The following is a 25739-nucleotide window of genomic DNA, read 5'->3' as shown; positions in this document are numbered from 1 at the left end:
GTCTCAAACTCCTGATCTCAGGTGATCCGCCTGCCTCGCCCTCCCAAAGTGCTGGGATTACAGGTGGAAAGTTGACGAATTTGTGTTGGGCCACATTTAAAGCCATCTTAGGCCACATGTGGCACAGCAACCGTGGGTTGGACAAGCTTGCCCTCAGTTTAACCCTGAGAATCCTTGTTCTAACACATGATAATTTTGCCTCATCTTATTTTACAAATGTGAGAAGTGAGGTCCAAGAAGGGGCTATGACTTGGGCAAGGCTGTAAGGACAACTTGTTGGAACAGCAGATCTCAGGACACAGGCTTTGTGATTCCTAATACAGTTCTATTCTCAGTTGTTTCATGTGTATTCTTTCTCTTTGTCATCAGGGAATGGGTCATTTTCTGTAGCACTTATTGGCTCTGGAGTCAAATTGCCTAGATTCAAATTCTCCTTTCAGAATTTGAACTTGTCATGTGACCCTGGGAAGTTGCTTAGCTTTTTTGTTTCCTCAGCTACAAAACAGGAGAGAGTGAAAATAACTAGCACCTACTTCCTAGGATTGCTCTGAGGATTAAATGAGATGATTTTAAAGCACTTCAAACAGTGTTTGCACATAGTCAGTGTCAAGCAAATGTCAAGGATTTTATTTTGTCTTTGGCTACATAGAACCTAGAACAGGTCTGAGCACATAGTAGATGTGCATAAAGACTTTGGGGTTACTAATGAGACAGGCTCTGGGAAATAATGTTCTGACTTTGTTGTCTAGTTCAAGGGGAATGATTCTGATGGTGGATATTCTAGGCCAGGTGGAAAGAGAGGGTGATGCCATGGCTGGGGTAAAAGGAAAGATTTGGGGCCAGAGAACCTTTGAATAACTCTTCCTACAACTTCAGGTAAGGAGCTGCCTCTGCCGAGCTGCAGGGCTGTCTGTGGGGTTAAGAGTTAAAGAAACCCGAGGCTCAGATATCACCTTGACTGAGAACGTCCAGTGATCTCAGATTCTTGTAGGCATTTTTATTTCTTTTCTAAAAATTTTTTTATTTTGTATTTTTTGTAGCGATGGCATCTTGCTATGTTGCCCAGGCTGCTCTTGAACTCCTGTGCTCAAGTGATCCTCTGGCCTTGACCTCCCAAACTGCCGGGATTGCAGGCATGAGCCACTGCACCTGTCCATGGCATTTTTATTTCTGTGGATATGTGCCCTCTGGGGACAACGGCTTCACCCCTCCTTATGCCTATTCCCTTCCTGCTGAGATGAAATTCACTCAGAGACTTCTATATCCCTCCGGAACTAGGGGACCGAAGGCTATCATAACCATGGGATGATGTTGAGAATACTTTCCCCAACCCCCACCCTGTGGGTCAAAAGACTGCAAGATGAAACTAGGAAGTTACAAGGTGTCGGCAAAAAGGACACAGATAGTTCAGCTTGGGCTGGGGACACATTCCTGAGGACTGGCTGTTCTTGCTTCCTTATCTTCCCTTCCTCCCCTGGCCAGGGAATGACTCCTGGTATCTCCACTCCTTGATGACTTTTGAATTCTAAGGGCAGGAGATATCTACATCAAATCCCACAGAATCCAATGAGCTTTATAAAATTCACATCCTGCACCAGCAACCCCCTTTTCTTCTACTTTTAATTTTTTTTCTCTTTGGAGATTTTTACCTCCTCCCTCAACTGGTATATTATTGACTGCTAGAAGCAGTAATAACAGCCACTGCAATAACTCAGCAATAAGATCAAAAGTCTCAGATATATTCTGGTGGGGATGGGCTTGAGAACTGGCAGAGCATTTCGGGGCAGAGCTCTCGACACCCAGCACGCACGCAAAGCTTGAAGTCCTTCCTTAGGGCCCCTCAGTTCTGACTTTTTTCTTGAGTCTCCCAGTGTCCTCATGCTTTTCTGTCCCCCCTCCCCAGTGCTGGAACAGCACTTCTGCCTGACCACCCGAGGGTCCCCATGCTACAGACCTATCTCCTTTAAGTTAAGATTCCTCATCACAATATATGTAACTAGTGGGTCATTTTTGGCAGGACTCTGTTTGTTGTTAAAACGATCCACAAATATCTGCAAAGGTGTTAGGGGCTGATGAGCTATTCTATTTTTGGGTCATGTAATAGACCAGTAAGGAAGAATCTTTGGGGCAGGAGTGGATGGGCATTTCATGCTAACCAGATTTTGAGAAGTGAGGAAGGAGAAGAGTATAGTGGTCAAATCATGGGCTTTAAAATCCAGAACTAGCTTTGAGTCCGAACTCTACTGCAACTTGTATGACCTTGCACAGACTACTTAATTTCAGCAAGACTCAGTTTCCTTATCTGGGAAATTGGGGTGAAAAGAGTAAAAACAAAATAACAATGCCTGCTACATAGGACTCTTGTGAGGCCTCCATGAGATAATGCAAGTAAAATAATTTCTCACAGTGCCTGCCTAGTACAGACTGAGCACCCAGCAATTTCATCAGTTAGATTAATTGTATAATATTAATTGCCCCTCACTGCACAAGAACAGAGCCTTTGATGATAGCATTTGTGGACTGAAAGACGAAATAGGAGTCCCTGTCTGCTACGCTTTGAGGCTGCTAGAGAGATCTCAGAAAAGACCTTTTAGGCCAAGTTCTTTGCATGTTCCCTAGATGACAATCAAGGTACTCAGAGGTATTCCTGAAATGGGCTTCCTCGTGATGGCGAGGTGGAGAGGGTAGACTCCATCATTCTCTGGCTTCCTAGTGTGTAAGAAAGGCTTCAGTGACAATTGCTCTGCAGCAAGTATCTGAGGCAGGCATCCCCTAGAGCATGTTTGGGCATCTGTTTGATGATCCAGATGCTCAAATACTCACAGGTGAGGGTGTGGAATGTAGGGAATGACCCTCTCTCCCTGGTTTGTCTTGTTACTGACACCCATGGGCATTTGGAATTTGCTGAAGATTCATTTTAAGTAGTGTACTATCACAATAGTGAAGATATGGAATCAATCTAACTGTCCACCAACAGATGAATGGATAAAGGAAATGCAGTATATATACACAATGGAGTACTACTTGGCTATGTAAAAGGATTAAATCCTGTCAGTCACAGCAACATGAATGAGCCTGGAGGACATTATGTTAAGTGAAATAATGCAGACACAGCAAGGCAAATACTACATGCTCTCGTTCATATGTAGAAGCGGAAAAAGTTGATCTCCTGGCAGTAGAGAGTAGAATCATAGTTACCAGAGACTGGGAAGGGTATATGGGTGGCAGGGATGAATGAAGAGAGGTTGGTTAATGGGTATAAACATAGAGTTAGATAGAAGGAATCAGTTCTAATGTTCCATAGCAGAGTAGAATGACTATAATTAATAATATATTGTATATTTCAAAATAGCCAGAAAAGAGGATGTGAAATGTTCCCAACACAAATGATAAATATTTGAGGTGATATCTACTAAATACCTCACTTGATTGATTATGCATTCAATGCATGTAACAAAATATGACATGTACCCCATAAATATGTACAAATATAATGTATCAATACAAAATTTCCAAATTAAAAAATATAATAGGCCAGGCATGGTGGCTCACGCCTGTAATCCCAGCACTTTGGGAGGCTGGTGGGGGTGGATCATGTGGAGAGATCAAGACCATCCTAGCCAACATAGTGAAACCCCGTCTCTACTAAAAAAACAAAAATTAGCTGGGCGTGATGGCATGTGCCTGTAATCCCAGCTACTTGGGAGGCTGAGGCAGGAGAATCACTTAGACCCAGTAGGCAGAGGTTGCAGTGAGCCGAGATCGTGCCACTGCACTCCAGCTTGGCGACAGAGCGAGACTCCGTCTCATAAATAAAATGAATAAACAAATAAAGTTCCACCAAAGCCATGCATCAGCTTCTGCTTTGGGTAGATATCCACCCAGAGCTCTCAGAGCCAGAATAAATGGCCATCAAGATTGTTCTCCTCTATCCAGGTTCCCATGAGGGTGCTCACGCCTGCTCCTAGGAGCACAAGCAAACAGAAGTTCAAGGCTAGTTAGCTGGCCCCAAGCTTGCTGGGATCTGTTGCTGTTCTTGGCCCCTGCTGGGCAAATGCCAATCATTCCGTCTACATCCCACAGCCCTGATTTGTGCATGGACATAGTTGCATCCTGGGTGGAACTTGGTGTCAAGCCCATCCCCCACCGAATGAACTCTGCCAATCCGTGGAGTGACTCTCCACAATGGAACCCTCCAGACTACTGGTGGACTCATGGAGTAGGACTTCTGGGGCTCATCGTGCGATGTGAAGGGCAGCCATTTTCATTATGGAGTGTCCAAAGACTGCATTTCAAGAGCTGGCTGGACATCTGGTGACCTCCTGCCAACCTCCTGCAAGGAAAAGAGGAAGCTGGGGGTGATTATAGCTTCCTTTTCCCTAAAGGATATCTTATTTTGCAATTAAGGAGTATAGGGGCCCTTTCTGATACTTTCATTTCAGGTGGTTCCTGGTTCCTCAATGAGTTGACATCCTGGCATCAGACACTTCCTCTAGAAGAAGCCAGTCACCACCGTTCTCTCCCCTTACCATGCCTCAGAATGTTCAACTCCAGGGCTCTTTAGCCACTGCTTGGTGGATACACACACTCCTGGTTGAGGGTACAAAGTACAGCAATAGTTTGGAAGGGTGGGTCTGGTGGCTCATGCCTGTAATCCCAGCACTTTGAGAGGTAGAGGCAGGAGGATTGCTTGAGCCCAGTAGTTTGAGATCATCCTGGGCAACATAACAAGATCCCTCCACCAAGAAAAGTTTTTTTAAAAAATTAGCTGGGTGTGGTGGCACGTGCCTGTAAGTCCTAGCTACTCAAGAGGCTGAGGCAGGAGGCTTGCTTGAGCTCAGGAATTCAAGGTTACAGTGAACTAAGATTATGCCATTGTACTCTAGCCTGGGCAACACAGTGAAACCTTGTCTCAAAAAAAAATAGTTTGAAAGGGGTTAAAGACATTGTCTTGGAGATAGGGAAAGCCATCTCAAACAAGCTGAGCCTTTAAGGGGTTTTGCATGTTCTAACATTTTGGCAAGGTCTAATCAGTACAGCTGACAATTCGCTTGAGAGAGTAGCAACTTAAGTTCTTTGTAAAGAAGTGTTTGCAGTGGGGCACGCTGGGGGAAGAGAGCATCTAATCCCCTCGTGTGCTTCTATACACAGGTCTGTGTTGCAGCTTACATGGCTCCAAACCTACCCCAGTTTTGGCTTCATCTGCAATTAGAGCTAGAGCCTCTAGGACTCTATTAGTCTTCTAATGCTGTGTTACAAATGACAAAAAAAAAATAGTGTCTTATGACAACACAAATTTATTATCTCTCAGTTTCTGTGACCCAAGAGTCCAGACTGGGCTTAGTTGAGTCCTCTGCTCAGGGTCTCACAAGGCTCAATCACTGCCAGGGCTGAGGTCTCCTTTGAGGTACAGGGTTATCTTTTAAACTGAGTTGTTGTTGGCAGAATTCGGTTTTTTGAGGCTATAGGGCTGAGGTTCCTGGTTTCCTTTTTTTCCCCTCTGAGGCAGGGTCTCACTCTGGGTCACCCAGGCTGGAGTGGAGCAATTTCGGCTCACTGCAGCCTCAACCTCATGGGCTCAATCAATCCTCCCATCTCAGCCTCAACTGGGACTATAGGCATGCGCCACCCTGCCTGGCTACATTTTGTATTTTTAGTATAGACGGGGTCTCCCTATGTTGCCCAGGCTGGTGTCAAACTCCTGAGCTTAAGTGATCCTTCGCCTCAGCCTCCCAAAGAGCTGGTATTATAGGCGTGAGCCACTATACCGTGCCTGAGGTTCCTGGTTTCTTTATGGCTGTTAGCTAAGGGGTTCTGTCAGCTACTAGAGGCCACGTCATGCCCTGCCATGTGGCCCTCCACAACATTTAGTTACTCCAAGGCCATCAGACAGCATCTGCTGCAGCTTTGACTCTCTCTGGCTTCTGTTATCTGACCTCTAATCCTTCCTTTTATTTACTTACTTTCAAGTATATATTTTTTTAATTTTTTCAATTTTTGTTTTAGGTTTGGGGATACATGCACAGATTTGTTACATGGGTAAATTGCATTTACTGAAGTTTGGGGTACGATTGATCCCGTCACCCAGGAAGTGAGCATAGTACCCTATAGGTAGCTTTTCAACTCTGCTCCCTCCCACCCTCTCCCCTCTAATAGTCCCCCAGTGCCCAGTGTCTGTCGTTCCCCTCTTTATGTCCATGCACACTCAATGTTTAGCTCCCATGTGTAAATGAGAGCATGTGGCATTTGTAAACCCTCCTTTTTAGAGGCCCACCTGATTGGGTTAGGTCCACCCACGCTGAAGGAGAGGGGATTTACAGGACATGCATACCAGGGGGTGGAAATCTTGTGGGTCATCTTAGAATTCTGTTTACCACAGCCTCCATGAAATACATTTCATCCTATTACATTGTTTAAAGAAAACCAACAACATGAGGCCAGCTGCTTTCCATTAGCATTCTCCATTCTGGGAGGGCAACAGAACTGTCAGGAAAAGTCTTCTGAATCCCCGAAGCTGAATCAGGCTGTGGTTTAAAAAATTCAACAACCTTGAAAGAAGGGCCTTTTTCCCTTTTTTTCCCTCTTTTTCCCCCAAAGCCCTTGTTCAACCCTCAAATAAGCCATTTGAGAAGGAAAAGGCACCTTCTCAAACGGCTCGGGGTCTAAGCATCTGAGGTCAGCCTAGAGAAGCAAACGAAGCCCTTTATTTTTTCTTGTTTTGGGATGGAGTCTCGCTCTGTCATCCAGGCTGGAGTGCAGTGGCACCATCTCAGCTCACTGCATCTTCTGCCTCCCAGGTTCAAGCAACCTCCTGCCTCAGCCTCCCGAGTAGCTGGGACTACAGGTGCCCACCACCACGCCTGGCTAACTTTTGTATTTTTAGCAGAGATGGGATTTCACCATATTGGCCAGGCTTGCTGGTCTCGAAGTCCTAACCTTGTGATCCACCAGCCTCGGCCTCCCAAAGTGCTGGGATTACAGGCGTGAGCCACCACGCTGGGCCCAAAGCACTTTAATAATCACTTGATAATGAGACTCAATACCTCTGCTCAGCCAGATTTCCTGATAACCATTATTACATGACTACGTATGGTCCTTGGAAGTGGTTCTGAAGGCGTCTCATCATTTACTGGATAAAAGCATATAGTTCCTCTTTCCCTATTCGGTTTGCCAGCTTTTTCATGGGACCTCATGCAAGAAGGGTCTTTTACTGAGAGTGTGTCTCAATGTGTCCCCATATGTTTAAAAAAGGCCACTTTTCCCACTGACTTCTGTTTGCCACTGTAAGACCCTCTCCAGACCCTGCATTCATCCATCCATAAACTCATGCCGTGAGCACCTTCTGCATGCCTAGTATTGCACTAGGTGCTAGTGATACTCAGATAATCAATACATGGTTCCTGTTCTCAAGGTGGTATCAGCTACAGCAAGAGATGTCTGCAAAGGGCTGAGAGCAAGGGGCATGGGTGGCTGGTACCTTTGAGGTAGGTCTTAAAGCATATGTGAGATTTCAAGGATTCAGGAATTAGAGGGATGCTGTTCCAAGCCAAGTGCATAACCTGTGCGGAACACAGAGAAAGCAAAAGAACATGGTGATTCTGGGAGGTCAGAGCATGGGAGTGTGAATCAGGGGTGGGCTGCTGGGAGACTGGACCCCCTCCAGCGGGCAGAGAACACCAGATTGCAGAGGGCCTTGAGTATTAAGAACTTGGCTTTTATCTTGCAGGCAGCAGGAAGCTGGTGGACAAGTTTCAGCAGGGGAGGCTCATAGTTATATTTCAGAAAGAACACTGTGCCTTTTTTGAGATCGTAAGGTGACTGTAGCTTTTTCTAAATATCATAAATAAAAGTATAGCTCAGAGGAGGCAGCCCCAAGGACACCACCAATAAATCATGGTATAATTAAGGAACAAATGTCTTTTAAATTTATATCCATAATGAGGCACATGAAAGAATCATACAGTGATGTCTCTAAAAGGAGATATTTGGGAAGCAAAGCTTTGTTTAATAAGATCAGCTTGGGGGGGCAAAAGGACAGAAAAGGTGGTGGCTGGAAAGCACGAAGAGGCAGCATTTCTTTTACTGAAACCTTTTCTCTCCGTAAGAGTCCAGATCTAGCCCAGCTGAATGGGGCTGCACACTCAGGGTTCACGTGGCTAGGATATCTAGGGATGGGCTCTGTGTATCAAGGGAAAGAGGAATCCACGAGTGCTTAGTTCTCGACAAGTGAATAGCCTAGGGCTGAGAGGGAAGGCAGTTCTTGCATCAAGGGGGTTTTTCTTCTAGGACAAATCTTCCTCTGCCTCCTATAGCATGCCTCAGTGTCTGAAGACATTTCGGACCACAGAGGTGGTTCTTATCAAAGAACCACCTTTTGTTTTAATAACATATTTTATTTAACCCAATATACCCACCATATTATGATTATTTCAACATATACTCACTATAAAAATAATGATATATTTTATGTTCTTTTTGTTCACACTAAGCTGCCACATCAGCTGCATCGGTGTCCTGTTCCAAACCCCCCAGTGGCTTGCCATCAAGCTCAGAGTAAAATCCACCTTTGTGGATTTTACTGAATTTTTTCAATAAAAAAATTTTAAAAATTTATTTCTTTTATTGAATTTATGCATTCATTCAACAAACGTTTATTGAGTGCCTGCTGTTCCCCTGACACAGATGTCCCCTGACATCTAATCAAATAGTAAATCCCTTGCCTTTTTCATCCTAGGTACCATTCTGGGTCCTGGGAGATTCAGTGATGAACAAAATAGACAAGACACCTGACCTTACAGAATTTAAATTATAGTTGAGGAGACAGACAAGAAACTAGTAATTAAATTAACATAACATAATTTTATGTAGCAGTGAGGGCTATGAAGATGTTAATAAAGAATTCTGGGATGGAGAGAGAGTGGGAGCATGTTAACTAGGCTGATCATGGACGTGCTCTCTGGGGGAAGTAACACTGGATGCTTGAATGCTGCAAGGAAGCCAGCCATGTAACTATTTGGGGAAAGAGGCTTCTAAGCAGAGAGAGCAGCAAATGCAAAGATTCTGGGATTGAAAGGGGGCATTTCCAGGAGGGCCAGTGAGGCTAGGTGAAGGGAAGGAGTCAGGGGGTAGTGGGATTAGTGGTCAGTGGAGCATGGGGGTGGGCTTGCATCACGTAAGGCCCATGGTAAGGGGCTAGGATTTTACTATGAGCTTGATGGCAAGCCACTGGGAGGTTTGGAGCAGGGGGCCAATGCAGCTGATGTGGCAGCTTAGTGTGAACAAAAAGTATATAAAATATATCATTAATATTATTTTATAGGGATTGTATGTTGAAATAATCATAAATGGTGATTATATTGGGTTAAATAATGCATATTATTAAATGCAGTTTCACCTGTTTCCTTTTTTTCTTGTTAAAAATGTAGCTATTAGAAAATTGAAAATATGTGGCTTGCAATTCTGCTCACGTTAACATTTCTGTTTAATGGTGAGGGTCTAGGAAGTGATTTTAGACCAAATAAGGGAGCCAAAGTCAGAGCCCTGCAGTGCTACAAAATCAGGGAAGGGGGAGAAGTCCAGCAAAGGCGACCCAGAAGGAACAGCCAATAAGGTAGGAGGAAAATTAAGGGAGTGTGGTGTTCTGGAAGGCACGTGATAAAATTATTCAAAAAGAAGGGCGTGACCAATCACGTCAGATGCTGCTGAAAGTTAAAGTAACTGGGAATTCAACAAGCGCAGTGTTGGTGGAATTGCTTGGAAGCAGTTCAGCTTGGAAGCCTGATTGGAGAGCTCATGAGAATAGAGAGTGAGGACATAGAGGCAGTAAGTATAGATAACTCTTTAAAGAGTTTTACTTTAAAGAATGCAGACGAATGAATGGTAACAGCAAGAGGATTTGAACTCAAGGGGAAATTGTGTGTTTTGCTGTAGTTGCTGGGTTGTTTAGGAGGGGAGATAGTTCCACATGTCCAGTTGGATTGCTGATGGTGGTGGTGTCAATAGAGTGCCTGCTAAAAGCCTCAGGGCTTTTAGGATTTGGTTGAGGAAATAAGGCAAGTATGCTACAAAGAATTTCAGACAGGGCAGCCTAAGCTCAAGGGTTAAATGCAATGATTCTATTAGTGCTCTATAAGTTCAGATGCAGGCAAGATGACCACTTTCTTTGTTCTCCCTCTTATTTCATATATTTCTCTTTAGTGTTCTTTTTTCCCCCTTTCTATCTTCTACCCCTGACAGTGGTAGGTCAAGGGCAATGTTAGCCTACCATGACCTGACATTTTGGTTAATGTCTAAAAAGGCTTCTATAGTGGCAGGGGTCGGGGGTGCTGCTGTGTTATTAAGTTGACCAGGAACTTAGCAGTGACATGAATGCCTCCTGTTCTCCCTCTGAATTTCCTAAGAGCTTTCAATTTTTTTTTGAGACAGGTTCTCACTCTGTCACCCTGGCTGGAGTGCAGTGGCATGATCATGGCTCACCGCAGCCTCAACCTCCCAGGCTCAAGCAATCCTCCCACCTCAGCTTCCTGAGTAGCTGGGATTATAGGCATGCACCACCATTTCCAGCTAATTTGTTTTGTATTTTTTGTAGAGACTGGGCTTTGCCATATTGCCCAGGCTGGTCTCGAAGCCCTGGGCTCAAGCGATCCACCTACCTTGGCCTTCCAAAGTGTTGGAGTTACAGGTGTGAGCCACTGCGCCCGGTCAGATGTTGAATTTTCCTACCTCTGCTCCTGCCACATCTCCATATCTTGGAAAACTAGCAGAGACGGGAATGCTAGAGGGAGAGCCATTCATTCTAGGACAATGCATTGGTGTGGGCTCTCGAAAGGCGGCATGGTTATGGAGTGGAGAGGGTGTGTGTATGCATGTGTCCCTGTGTGTGTGGAGGGGGATAATTACTGATCACTGTGAGGGCCTGGGACTCAGTCATCTTTAGGCAGAATGGTAATATTAACTCCTAAAGGTTGAGTGACTTAAAGTATCAATACCTTCCAGCCAGGAACATACCTGTAGTTGAACATATTGGGTTTATTACTTGTGGCAGTGAGGGAGAATACACGTTGTGGGGAACCACAGGGCATCTTGGTAAGTGGGTCTGAAGCAATCTTGTTAGCAGTCTTATCAGTTCTCATGGTGGTTTGGAACCTTTTGTTCTCCAAAGCCTCAGTCAATCTGGCTATGTGAACTCTCAAGTTCTCCTTAGCCTTAGAGCCTGTGGTCACCACCCGTGCCCTCCCCCAACCTCTGGAGATGCACCAGGGGTTTACAGCTAGAAAGCAGGACAGGATGGGCCTGAAGCCCACCCATGAAACAGCAATGGCAGCATCGCTATGTCTGGGAACAGTGCAAATCTGGAGCAGGCAAGGGGGCCCTAGAATCTATTTAACCCCACTTTACAATAGTTCATTCAGTTACAGCAAGACCTCAAGGAGAGTAATCATAGAAGCAAAGTCTCTGCTTGCCTTTCTACAGCCTTCCGGCATGGATGAATATAGCACACTTTTTCTTTCTCTGGGTTATGGAACTCATCAGATCTCCCCTGCGCTCCCCTCCACCCACAAACTTTCATCAAGAATGTCAGCCTTGGGCCAGGCACAGTGGATCATGCCTGTAATCCCAGCACTTTGGGAGACCAAGGCAGGAGGATCACTTGAGTCCAGGACTAGCCTGGGCACATAGTGAGACCCCAAATAAAAAATTAAAATAAAATAAATATTAGCTGGGCATGGTGGAGCATGCCTGCAGTCCCAGCTGCTATGGAGGCTGACGTGGGAGGATCGCTTCGGCCCAGGAGGTTGAGGCTGCAGTGAGCTATAATCGTCCCACTGCATTCCAACCTGGGCAAGAGAGAAAGGCCCTGTCTCTAAAAATAATGTCAGCATTGATTTCTAAAAGTTTGATTATCAACCGTCATGATTCCTTAGAAGCATGACATAGAGTCATGGGCAAATTATCCTTTTCATGATCACTTTGGTTGTTTCCCATTTTTAACTATTTAAAACAGTACTGATACACATTCTTGTATACATATTGTTCTGTGCAAGTGTGATTATATATCTATAAGGTAATGTTTGAGAAGTGATGTTCCTGGATCAAAAGGTATGTGCATTTTAAATTTTGATAGATACTACCAAATTGCTCTTTAGAGAGTTAGAACTATTTACTCCAGAGTGTATGAGAGTCCCTATCTTTCCCACCTTGGTCAGCAATGTGATACCATCCAAATTAAGGTTTTTGACAATCTGATAAATGACAATATTCATTTGATATGTTGACTTCTATGTCTTTAATTATTAAAAGGATGGAGCCTGTTCATATGTGATTATTTGTATTTCTTTTTCTGTTAACTGCTTCCTATTCTTTGTCCCTTTTAGACCAAGTTGTTTGTCTTTTATTGATTTATATGAGCTCTTTATAAATTAAGAAATTTGGCCCCTGTATCTATCATGTTTGTTGCTAGTATTATTTCCTAGTTTGTCATTCTTTTATTGACTTATTTTTTTGGCCATAAGTTTTACTTTTTTTTTTTTTGAGACAGAGTCTAGAGCTGTTACTCAGACTGGAGTGCAATGTCGTGATCATGGCTGATTACAGCCTCAATCTCCTGGGTTCAAGTGATCCCCCCACTTCAGCCTCCCTAGTAGCTGTGACTACAGACACATGCCACCATTCCCAGCTATTAATTTTTTGTGTGTAGTAATGAGGTCTTGCTATGTTGCCCAGCCTCAACTCAAACTCCTGGGCTCAAGTGATCCTCCTGCCTTTGCTCCCCAAAGAGCTGGGATAACAGGCATGAGCCACTGTACCTGGCCTGAAATTTTTATGCAGTCAGATGTTTCAGTCTTTTCTTTATGTCTCTGCATATTTATCAAAACAATTTTGTCTCCCTGGGCACACCCATGAATAGTAATAGGCATCCAAAGCTAATGGGACGCAACACAAAACAAAAGATCTGGTTTTTTGCATTTATCTTTTTTTTTGGTAGCAGCTTTATTGAGATATAATTCGCATACTATATAAGTCACCTATTTAAGGTATACAACTCAATGCTTTTTAATATAGTCACAAATCTGTGCAATCATCACCACAATCAGTTTTAGGACATTTTCATCATCTCAAAAAGAAACCTTATCATGTAATCATAAGGATCATGGGATCATGCCTGTAATCCCAGGACTTTGGGAGGCCAAGGTGGGAGGATTGCTTGGGCCCAGGAGTTCTAGTTCAACATAGCAAGACTCCATCTCTATTAAAGGTTCAAAAATTAGTTGGGTATGGTGCCATGCGCCTGTCGTTTCAACTACTTGGGAGACTGAGGTGGGAGTTTCGCCTGAGCCTGGGAGGTCAAGGCTGCAGTAAGCTGTGATCACACCACTGCACTCCAGCCTGCGTAACAGAGAAAGACCCTGTCTCAAAGAAAAAAGAAAGAAAGAAAAGAAACTTTGTACTCTTTACTACGCTCCCCCGTCAAATAAAACCCATTCTCCCAGGCCTAAGCATGACATTTTCTGTGTCTATGTATTTGCCTATCCCGGACATTTTATGTAAATGAAATCATTGTCTTTTTTAAAGGAAGGATAATTCTCTGTAATGGTAATTCCATTTGTATATGTTTTCTAGACTATTTTTAGAATATAACTGAAGGATAAGGGGTAGGGTGATAGGATTGCATTACACCCTGAATATCAAATGATGATCTTCTGCTTTTTGGCTTTGTATTTTATTTTAGTAATCCCACGATGGCTGAATCACCCAGTGAAATTTCTGACAGTCTGGATGTTCTTGAGGCTGGTGATGAGGGTAAGTAACCCAATAAAACCCTGATAATCAGAACTAGATTTGTTTACTGTGTTTATTTAGCTCTTAGGACAAAGAAGCAAGGCATAAGAAAACAAGCTCAGATCATTAGACTCAGTCACGTTTACTTCTCAGTTTTCTAATTTCTTCTTTGTCACTTCCAACTCTGATAGTCAAAGATTTGTCTGAGGTCCTGCAATCTTCCCTGAAAATGGCTACCAGGTTTTACTTCCCTGAAAATGGCTACCAGGTACTTACTTACCTTCTGATGAAGGCTTTTCCTGCTTCATCAGAATAAAATACAATCAGAACAGACATGATCTGACAAATTCAACTGAGGTTTTACTGTAATTCAGACCTAAGCAAGAGATTAATTTGTTGAGGAGTAAAAGGAGATAGAAACAAAAGATGCCACCACAGGAAATAGGATTCAATTTACAAAAATTCTCTTTGGCAAAACTTACTCATGTATCCATTGCCTAAATTGTGGCACCATCTGTGAGTGATAGGTGATTATGAATGAAAAAATTAGAAAGGGAGGCAAATGTCACTAAACAATGATAAGCTTTACACACACACACACATACTAAATAAATGAATAAATAAACAAGAAATCGTAATTCGGAATGTGAGGCATTGAGTTTGAAGACAGAATTGAATTTAACAGTTAATTGGGTTGTTCTTCCATTCTTTTGCTGAGTTTTCTTTAGTGGTGTATGGTACAGAAAACTCTGGAAAAACAGAGGGGAACCTCCTTGTGGCTTCCTAGGGGCCTGACTTTACACATGATGTGGGGCAGGGGATGCTGAACACCTGATCATGGATTCTTAATGGCAGTGCTTGGGTCTGTTTTATCTCTGTGTTATCACTGTTGTGTGTGTGTGTGTGCGCGCGTGTGTGTGTGTGTGTGAGAGAGAGAGAGAGAGAGAGAGACAGAGAGAGAGAGATTGAGATTAGGCACTCCAAAATATTTCATAAATGAGTGAATAAATAAATGAGTGAAAGGCCTCCTCACCAAGGCAGACCCAACTACCGAACCAGTTGACCTATCTTTCTGGATGTGAACTAAGCAGATGCCTACAAAAGAAGGTGGCAGTGCAGTACATCTTGATGAAGAATGGTGGTAAGGAAATGCCTTTTCTCTGTTCTCAAGGTTTTTTTTGTAAGACCGAATATTTGAGTACGGTTTTAGAACTAGTCAGGGCTGGCCAGAGAATAAAGTGGCTGTTGGGAGGTATGGGAAGAAAGTTTAGTTAGAAATGTTTTCTTTCCAGCTGAGTGTGGTGGATCACACCTGTAATCCCAGTACTTTGGGAGGCCAAGGTGGGTGGATTACTTGAGATCAGGAATTCGAGACCAGCCTGGCCAACATGGTGAACTCCTGTCTCTACTAAAAATATTTTTAAAAATTTGAGTGTGGTGGCAGGCGCCTGCAGCTCCAGCTACTCGGGAGGCTGAGGCAAAAGAATCACTTGAACCCAGGAGGTGGAGGTTGCAGTGAGCTGAGATCGCACCACTGCACTCCAGCCTGGGTGACAGAGCAAGAATTCGTCTCAAAAACCAAAGAAAATGTTTTCTTTCCAAGCAGCAATGCAAGAGAACAAGGTCATCATTATGTGATACATTTTAAAGGCTCATTCAGTTCATTTCAGATGGGCTGCATGCATGCATGGTGGATAAGTAAATATACAACCCAGAGGCAAACATTTCTTCATTAGATTTAGCTGTGTTTTCTTCTCTGGGGAAAAAGCTGCTTCAATGAGCTGTTTTCTGGCACGTGACACACTGCAGACCCTGACTGGATGAGGATGTTGAAAGCTACTTGCTGTTTGGGAATGCATAGTCTTTCGTATTGGACAGGGAACTCAGTAGCTTTGTTATAGGAGAAGTCCAGACAACTGTCAGCTCACTGACTGCAACTGCTGTACCCTGTGGTGCCATAAGTTACCCAGTGTATAGGTGACCTATATAAACATTGCTGGATACAAATGTGAGTTCTGACCCATACCTGCTGTCTAGATCTCTCTACCGTTTGTGCTTTTTGTAGCTTTTGAAAACCAGCCTGTGTAGGGCTCAGCTGCCAGCAATTTAAAGGTGCTCCCCCCACTTTAAAAAAGAAAGCTTGAAAGGCCAATTTATACACTTGAATATATGGCAGCCATCTCAGGTTCCACTAGCGTTTCAAAAGTAACACATCATGTGGACAGTACCCAGCTTTGTATCTCATTCCCACGGCTGAGACCAGGGCTTGTCTCCATACATGGGATAGTGGGGGCAATGGGGTGGGGGTGTCGGATGCCGTTGGGTTAGGGAGATCTTCTAATGGAAAGCTGGCTGAAGACATAGACCCTTGCTACTGAGATTGTATGTCTGGCAGTGGGTTGTCACAAAGGTCGTATCCAGCTGACCTAGAGCAATAGCAGCCAACCCACCGTGTTTGGCAGTTACCATCTCTTTGTGTGTGCCTCCCTAGCTCCCTGCTAACGAAGCTAACAAAGCACCACCACACTCAGAGCCGCCCTACAGGATGGAACGGAAACATTCTTTTCCTTCTAGGGCCTATGGTTAAAAGAGACACGTGTTGCTTTAGCTATTTTTGAATCTTTGTGGGAAAATGATTGTTGATTCTGGCCAGAAAAGAACGGAAAATTTGGGGGAAATTGGACCATATGCATATATGCATACTTTTAGCACCTGTTACAGTTCCAACATCACTAGTCATTTTGTTAATTTAGGAACATAAAAATGTGTTAATGTAGAATTTTCTACTCATACAATGATTATGTTTGTTGAATTCATTATTACAGCCTAAAGAGTTTATTAGACATGTTTTTATGCAGTTATTCAGTGTTTATAGATTGTATCACAAATGAAGTTACTAGCTGCTGACTCTCTTTTCTGTCTTTGCTGGATTTTTTGGAGTTTGCAACTCCAATTTCCCTAGCTGTGCTTTCCTCCCTTCCACTAAGGGATTTTGAAGCAAGAGAGGCAACAATTGCTGTGTTTCTAAATCTTCTGAGCATAAAGTTCTTCCCCTTTCAGAAGGCAAGAATGAGATCCACCTGTCAAGAATCAATAAATCGTCTGGGCACAGTAGCTCACACCTGTAATCCTAGCACTTTGGGAGGCAGAGGTGGAAGGATGTCACTCTATTGCCCAGGTGGGAGTATTGTCATAGCTCACTGCAGCTTCGACTTCCTGGGCTCAAGCAATCCCCCTGCCTCAGCCTCCTGAGTAGCTGGGAGTACAGGAACTCACCACCATCCCCAGCTATTTTTTTTTAAATTTTCAATAGAGATGAGGTCTGGCTATATTGATCAGGCTGGCCTCGAACTCAAGAGCTCAAGCAATCCTCCTGCCTTGGCTTCCCAAAGTGCTGGGATTACAGGTGTGAGCCACTGTGCTCAGCCTTAATTATTTTATTATTGTAGAAATTAAATATTTTTCTGAAAAAAATTTAAAAGGGATCTTGGGGAAAAGATATGTTTCCTATTGCTTTTTCATTTTTTATTCTTTCTCTCTTTAGGTAGAATTGCCAAGTTTTCCCAACCATGCCCCTATACAGGTGCATTCTAGTAGACAAGAAATTGCCCAAATCATCCAAAACAGAAATTACTTAAGCAGCAATTATCAAGCAAACAGTCCTAGGATCTTTCATTGCTCTACTCCATGCTGGCTTCTGCCTCCAATTATGCATATTATACAGTTCACTATTCAGTTATAGATATGGGGCTGCTTCTGATGACCACAGATAGAATTGAATCCGGCCCTAATAAGCAAGTAATTATTGAATCCCTGACACTAGTTCACATTTATTGAGCACTTACTACATGCCAGGTCACATGCTAAGCTCCTTACCTATGTCATTTACAATTTGCATCAACCCCTATAAGGGCCAGTGTTTAAATTATAGGTTGCTGAAGGATGACTCTGCTCAGTGGTCTCAAGTCAAAGAAAGTGACAAGCTGTGTCGGTATTCTTCATCCCCCAGTGGACACAGCTGTTACTGCACACCTTGCACTGTGCTAGTTGCTAAGCGGGGATGCTAAGAGGGGCCTGCCTACAGCCTTAAGGTGGGGGCAGTAGCTAAGACATAGGGAACTATATCTTAGTTCTTTCTCACTGATACCCAGAACATGATAAGTTCTTAACCTTCATAAATATTTGTTGAGAAGATGAATGAACAAATGAATGAGTGAGCAGGCTAAGAACATTCAGATGCAAAACTTGTGATGCCAACAGCCAGGTTTTAGTTGTTCAGAGAACAGAGAGAAGTTTGGGTTGCATTGATTGGTGGGAAACTGGACTTAAGGCAGGTCTTGAAGTTTAGGAACTTTTACCCTGGCAGACTCAGGATTAATCAGTGCACAAATAGGTCACAGCATTTCTGAGCTAAAGGAACTCCAGTTCAGCGTTTCCCAAAGTGTGTTTGGCCAGACATTCTGCTTACACACATTGGGAGATAATATCGTTGCCTGGTTTCTTGGAACTTCACCATATACATAAGCATTTTGAAGTTTCAGAAAAGTTTTGTTGGAAAGCAGACTACTGAACTTTGTCTAATCCAGAATTTTCCAGATTGACTGGACTACAAATCCCTTTTTCATCCAACAAACCTTATGGGCATCCCTCTGAACACACTTTGGGAGATGCTGATCAGGTGCAATCCTCTCATTTTCCTGCTGAGTACCAGAGAGGCTGAGTGACCTACTCAAGGTCACAGAGCTAATTGATAGTGGATTCAAGCCTAGGGTTCCAGAATTTTCTGACTCATGGGTGGTGGTTTCCATTATGCCATCAAGCCTTTCATGATGGCTGCTGCATTGCCAACTCCCTTGTCTGGCCCCTTCATTGCCAGCACAGAATTGGTGTGGTGATGAGGCCTTCTGGAGACCAGACAGTTGAGACTTGGAGTGAGATGCCTTAGTTGGTACTTAATGCATGCAAAATCACTAATTGCTAATTCCTTCCCTCTGAAGAATATATCACTTTTCTTCTCCGCCTTCTCCCCTTTAGTTTCTTAATAAGCACAATAAAGACATATATGCTTATTAAGAAACTAAAGAGGCCTGGCGTGGTGGCTCATGCCTGTAATCATAGCACTTTGGTAGGCCAAGGCGGGTGGATCACTTAAGGCCAAGAATTCGAGTTTGAGACCAGTCTGGGCAACATGGTGAAACCTAACCTCTACAAAAAAATTACAAAAACTAGCCAGGTGTGGTGGTTCACGCCTATGGTCCCAGCTACTGGGGACGCTGAGGTGCAAGGATCGCTTGAGCCCAGGAGATGGAAGTTGCAGTGGGCCATGATCACACCATTGCACTCCAGCCTGGGTGATAGAGTCAGGCTCTGTCTCAAAAAAAAAAAAAAAAAAAAGAAAAGAAAAGAAAAAGAAACTAAATCCCAGACAGCACCTTAAGAGCATTTAAAGCTCACGTTCCTCACTGCTGCCCTGGTGATTATTATAGATGGAGCAAACTCACATTTAGCTGCATGTGCAAAAGGCAGCAGCCCTGTAGATAGTATAAACCAATTGGCAAGAGTTGAAGAACACACACAATGATCATCTTTCTCACTCTCTCACTCTCTCTCTCTCTCTCCTTGAAAAATTCTTTAGTATCTGATTTTGACGTGCCTTTACACAGGCAGCTTCTTTGCCTGGGTAGCCCTTTCTTCTTTTTGATTCCCGGCCATCTCCTTTGCTCATAAATTCCTTCCTCAAGGAAGTGTTCCTGGACTGCACCAACCAACCGCACTCACTCTTTGGTCTGCATCCTTTGAGCATGCAGGCTGGGAAGTATCAACTCCCACTTGGACTTGGATTTCTGAGGGTTCTGAAGTGTTTTTCACCTGTGGAAGGTTGGCTCTCCTATTGGATTGCAATGACTCCAGCCACTGGGGTAAAATCAGGGGAATACCAAGTGCTTTCATGGGCTCAATCATTGCTTCACATGAATGAACTTCTTTTTTTATTGCATTTTAGGTTTTGGGGTACATGTGCAGAACATGCAAGATAGTTGCATAGGTACACACGTGGCAGTGTGTTTTGCTGCCTTCCTCCCCTTCACCCACATTTGGCATTTCTCCCCTGGCTATCCCTCCCCAGCTCCCCCTGCCCGCTGTCCCTCCCCTATTCCCCCCAATAGACCCCAGTGTGTAGTACTCCCTTCCCTGTGTCCATGTGAACTTCTTAGGACAAAGAAAGAGGTTGGTATGTTAATAGCTGAAATTGAGAGGCAAATTAATCCCTAGTGAGTTTGGCCTGAATAGAGGCTGCCCAAAGATCGCAAGCTGTGGCCTAAGCTTCTGCTTTCACCAGTAACTCAGACACTTTGTTACTGAGTTACTAAGGGGACAACTAATTAAATGAATGTTGAATGGTGCTGTGAGCATTGGGGTTGAGGCCAAGCTCTGCAAGCCACCTGGGGGGGATCATGGTCCTTGTTCTGTCATGAAGGCCCTGTTTCCTCCCTTCTACCATCACACTCTGACTCATTTTCACTTTTCACTTCCAGGAAAGAAGAAATCCAAATTTAAAGCCCTTAAGAGCTTTTTTGGTAAGAAGAAGAAAAAAGAGGCTGAAGATAGCCAGGAAGAAGAAGTTCTAGAACCGAGTTTGTCCGGAAGCAACATTAACATCTTTTCTCAGGAGCCCGTTCAGGAAAATCAACCAACTGGGGCCAGGTAAGCTCAGATGGGGTGGAGAGTGATGGTGACAGGAGAAGAGGCAGACAGTTGGATCTAGGTCATCTTTTGGCAGCTAAATCACTGGGATCACCGAGAGTCCCCACCTATAGGGGCCAGGCTTGCAGTCATTGCTAATGCAGTCATGTCAGGGGTGGGAGTGCTATTCTCTGTGTGCATATGCATGTTTGTTGTCTGAGCTGCACAGCTCAGTGGGTTGGAGCATGGCAAATGCATACCCCATTTCCCAAGAGCACTGAGTGAGAGAGTACAGATATTCAGGGAAGCCTTCCTGTCACAGCTAAAATAAGTTGAGATGTGGGGCCTGCAGCCACTGAGGAGCTGGAGGCCTGTTTGATCTAGTAAGAAGGGCTTGCATCGTTCAAGAGGCTTGGTCTGGTTTGCTTGCCTGGCTCTCAGACTACAGATCTGGCCAAGATCTCATAACGAGTGATGAAAGCCTCATATAATAAAGCTATCTAACTGGGAGTGGGTTGGGTTGTGAGCATGAAATCACTGTGTTGCTATAAAAACACACTCAAGCAAATAACCGGAATCCCTTTCTCCCTCCATCCCAGGATGCTAGGGGAAATGCTGTAGTCACAGAGGGCATAGGAAAGACTGTTTCCAGCTACCACTGCCATTACTATTCAGATATTCATCTGCAGTGCCCAAATTTCCACATCCTATTGTGCTATCTGGACACCTAGGATCCCCAGCTGTCTCTGGATCAATCAGATCCCCCTCCATGGAGTTCTACTTAGGGCTGTTCTCCTGGCCTTAAACGCCAGACTTACCTGGACTCCCCACAGAGCTCACCAGTCCTGCTATCCATTCCAACCATGCAGTCTTAAGGGAATGGGGCAGTTAGCTGACATGTTATACTGTCCTCAATACCTCCCCCAATACATTCTATAACATAATGGCCTGATAGTTATCATATATGGCTCCTTAAGAACAGCCTTCATGAGTGCATCCAGTGTGAGGACTTTTAAATCATCTTGCTGGGAGTAGGGGATATGGTTTTGGAAGAGGGGCTTATGCAGTACCTCACAGGTAATACTATTATAGCCCATCGCCTTATAGTGTTCAGTAAGACTAAGACTAACCTGCTAAACGCAGGCGGGAGTTCAGGGAGGGGCATTCAGGTTTACTATCTCTTCTAAAGTTCTACATTTCCCCCTCTTATTGTTCCTTCCTTTCCAGAAGTGTGTGCTCACATGAACCTGAAAGAGAGACAGAGACAGAGACAGAGAGAGAGAGAGGGAAGGGGGGATTTTTTTGTATGCAAGGAACATAAATTAACTCAAAGAATGTAACTTGGCTGGGTGCCATGGCTCATGCCTGTAATCCCATCACTTTGGGAGGCTGAGACGGGTGGATCACCTGGGTCAGGAGTTCGAGACAAGCCTGAGCAACATGGTGAAACCCCATCTCTACTAAAAAAGACACCGAAAAAAGTAGCCAGGCGTGGTGGTGGACACCTAAAATCCCAGCTACTCGGGAGGCTGAGGCAGGAGAATCGCTTGAACCTGGGAGGTGGAGGTTGCAGTGAGCCGAGATTGTGCCATTGCACTCCAGTCTGGGGGATAAGAGAGAAACTCTGTCTTAAAAAAAACAAAAGAATATAACTTAGGGGGCCTGAAGATCACCCCTGATCTCAGTCTTTTGCTTAATGTGCTAGGGTAAGAAACCCTGGAATATGTCACCCTGGAGAAGGGAGATGAGCTTTTTTCATTCACTGAAGCAATCAATCATAATGAAACTTATGACCAGCCTTCCCCTGGCCTGTACCACAGGACCAGCATCTACTTCCAAGACTGTATTAAGCTGTATCTGATGGAATGGACAAATGCTGTTCTGTCATTTGATTTCTTAATGAGTGCTGTTGTAATAATATACTTCACTGTCCTTATTTAAGGCTGAGATTTTGTTTGAGATTTTGGATTTTTTTTTCTTTTCACCTCCAGGGAATAGATCAATGAGCACTAGATATGTTAAGTGAACAAGACTTTTGATTTCTGACAAACTTGGTCACAACTGGTGCTAATGTAATCTTTTGCTCAGGGAGGGCTTGGCACTTATAGAGCCAATTCAACAGCTTCACTCTGGTTAATGCACAGCATGGAAATGAGAGACATTCTTAAGCCCACTCATAGCCCAAGATTTCCTGTCAGTTTCTGCACACAAAGCAGGGGAGGCAAGGTAGTCACAGATGCTACACTGGTTCTGAACCTGATTTGCGTTCAGATTGCGTCTGAACCAGATCACAGAGCAGCAGAATGAAAGAGTATTATGTGTGCATACTGAGCATATGCGTGTATATAGAGATGTCTGGACATATTACTCTCTCAATGTGGAGTCAATCATATATGCCCATTAAGTGTTTATCTAGAGAGTCACAGTAATTTTCTGCTGGACTGCTGTTTTATAAAGCAGACTACATTGCCTTCAACACCAGGGCCACCTGGATAGCAGAGTTTTACAAGGAAAAGGTAAGTATGAGTTTAGTACAAAGTAGCAGACATCTCTCTCCTCTCCTCTCTTGCTGGCCCACAAACCATCTGAGAGCAGGTTCTGTTTTAATCCCCATAACATGAGATTGTCCTTATGGTGTGTCATTATCAAATATATCCATGTGAGGACCCCACAGGCTTATAATGACAGGGTGGGTGCTAGCCCCACAATGCTCAAGCTGCTACTCTAGCTACCATTTGAAGATTTTTTAAAGTGCCAACATATATGTATTGTTTTGTAATAAAGGTAATAAGTACAAAAAGGGTATTTAAACATTTTTAAATTTATTTTATCTATTTTTAAACATTTCTACTACTCTCTAAAAGAAACCATGTACCAATGAACAATTTCACCCCCAAATAACCACTAATCTACTTTCTGCCTTTATAAATTTGCTTATTCTGGATATTTGATGTAAGTAGAATCATACAAAGGTTGTTTCACCTAGCATGTTTTCACTTAGCATGCTCGTTTCACTTAGCATGTTTTCAAGAGTCATCCATGTTACAGCATGTATCAGCTTGCTTGCTTTTTTCCTTCTTTTCTTCCTTTCTTTTTCCATGTCTAATCTCATCTTTTATATACACATACACATTTTTTTCGTACCTAACGGGAATAACTTTATCATTTAAAAATTTTATGTTTCTATATAACAGCTTTATTGAAATATAATTCACATACTACAAAATTCTATCTTTTAGGGTGTGCAGCTATTACTATTACTCAATTTGAGGACATTTCATCACCCTAAAAAGAAACTCTGCACCCAGTAGCAGTCATTCTCCATTTCCCCTCTCCTCTTTCAAACTGCTGATCTGCTTTCTGCCTGTATGGATTTGCCTATTGTGAATATTTCACATGAATGCAATTATACAATATGTGGCTATTTTTGACTGGGTCTTTTACTTAGTATGTTTTCAAGGGTCATTCATATAAAATCATGCATGAAGAACTTGATTTCTTTTTTGGTAGGTAACCGTTTTATTGAGATATGATTCATATATTATACAATTAAACCACTTAAATAGTAAAATTCAAATTTTTAAAATAAATCCTCAGAGTTGTACAATCATCATCATCATAAATTTTAGAACTTTTTCATCACCTCAAAAAGAAACTCCTGTCCCCATTGACCAGTCCTCCCTATTCAACCTCCATCCCATGCCCGCCACACCCTAGAAATCACTAATCTGCTTTCTGTCTCTGTGGATTTACCTATTCTGGACATTTCACATGAATGGAATGTGATCTTTTCTTACTGGCTTCTTGTACTCAGTATGTTTTCAAGGTTCATTCATGTTGTAGCATGTATCAGAATTTTATCCTTTTTGCAACTGAATAGTAGTCCATTGCATAACTGACTATACCATATTTTATCTATTTATCAGTTAATGGATATTTGGGTTTTTTCCACCTTTTGGCTATTGTGAATAATACTGCTGTGAACATTTGTGTACAAGCTTTGGCCAGATATATGTTTTTATTTCTCTGGGGTATATACCTAGGAGTGGAATTGTTGGATCAAATGGCTGTTACATATTTAACCTTTGGAGGCACTGCTAGACTGTTTTCCAAAGTGGCTGCACCATTTTAACACCAGCAATGTATGGCGGCACCACCAGCAGTGTATGGGTGTTCCAATTTCTCCACAACCTTGCCAATGCTTGTTATTATCTGAATTGAATTTTTGATTCTAGCCATTTTAATGGGTGTGAAATGGCATCTCATTATGGTTTTGATTTGTATTTCCTTGCCAACTAGTGATGTTGAGGATCTTTTCATGTACTTGTTGGCTATTTGTATATCTTTGGAAAAGATATTTGTATAGCTTTCTTCTTTGGAGAAATGTCTACTCACATTCTTTCTTCATTTTCTAATTGGGTTAACATTTTATTATTGAATTCCTTAAGAATTCAATAATAAGAATTCCTATTAGTGAGAGAGTTCTTTATATATTTCAGATCCAAGACTCTTATCAGATGTATAATTTGCAAATATATTCTTCCATTATGTAGGTCATCTTTTCATTTCTTGCTAGTAACCTTTGATGCACAAACATTTTTAATTTTGATGAAATCCATTTGTATTAGTCTGTTCTCACTGCTATAAAGAACTACCTGAGACTGGGTACTTTATAAAGAAAAGAGGTTTAATTGACTCACAGTTCAATCATGACAGAGGGTAAGGGGAAGCAAGACATGTCTTACATGCTGGCAGTAGAGAGAGAGTGCAAGCAGGAAACTCCCACATGCTTTTAAGCTATCAGATCTCATGAGAAGTCACTATCACAAGAATAGCATGGGGGAAACTGTCCCCATGATCCAATCACCTCCCAACAGGTCCCTCCCTCAACATGTGGGGATTACAATTTGACATGAAATTTAGGTGGGGACACAGAGCCAAACCATATCACCATTTATCTATTTTTTTTTCTTCTGTTGCTTGACCCTATGTTTTCTTCTAAGAATTTTATAGTTTTGGCTCTCATATTCAGGCGTTTAATTCATTTTGAGTTAATTTTTTATCTGGTGTGAAATAAAGTCCAACTTAATTATTTTGCATGTGGTTATCCAGTTGCCCCAGCACCATCTGTTGAAGAGACTATTCTTTTATCATTGAATAGTCTTGGCACCCTTGCTGAAAATCAACCACAGATGTATAGGTTCATTTCTGAACTCTTAACTCTACTCCATTGATCTATATCTTTATGCTAGTGCTACACTCTCTTGATTACTGTAGTT

The 25739-nt window shown here is 43.0% G+C and overlaps 1 protein-coding gene across 2 annotated transcripts in view; it reads left to right on the top strand.

Annotated features, from left to right (window-relative positions):
* KIAA1210 (KIAA1210 ortholog) overlaps positions 1 to 25739 on the top strand; it is a 71197-nt gene that overhangs the window by 15177 nt on the left and 30281 nt on the right. The window contains exons 1-3 of one of the 2 annotated variants that reach the window (XM_008989821.3): positions 9740 to 9822; positions 13730 to 13800; positions 20313 to 20481. In XM_008989821.3, the coding sequence (XP_008988069.1) occupies positions 13740 to 13800; positions 20313 to 20481 (230 nt within the window). In that variant the 5' untranslated portion in view covers positions 9740 to 9822; positions 13730 to 13739. Of the gene's footprint in view, positions 1 to 9739; positions 9823 to 13729; positions 13801 to 20312; positions 20482 to 25739 lie in introns of those variants that run through there. The other variant, XM_035288540.3, reaches the window with a different exon arrangement.

The sequence above is a fragment of the Callithrix jacchus genome, chromosome X, assembly GCF_049354715.1.
Source record: "Callithrix jacchus isolate 240 chromosome X, calJac240_pri, whole genome shotgun sequence".
NCBI classification, from domain to species: domain Eukaryota; kingdom Metazoa; phylum Chordata; class Mammalia; order Primates; family Cebidae; genus Callithrix; species Callithrix jacchus.
Note: the sequence above shows the minus strand (reverse complement) of the source record. Positions and strands in the feature narration are given on the sequence as shown.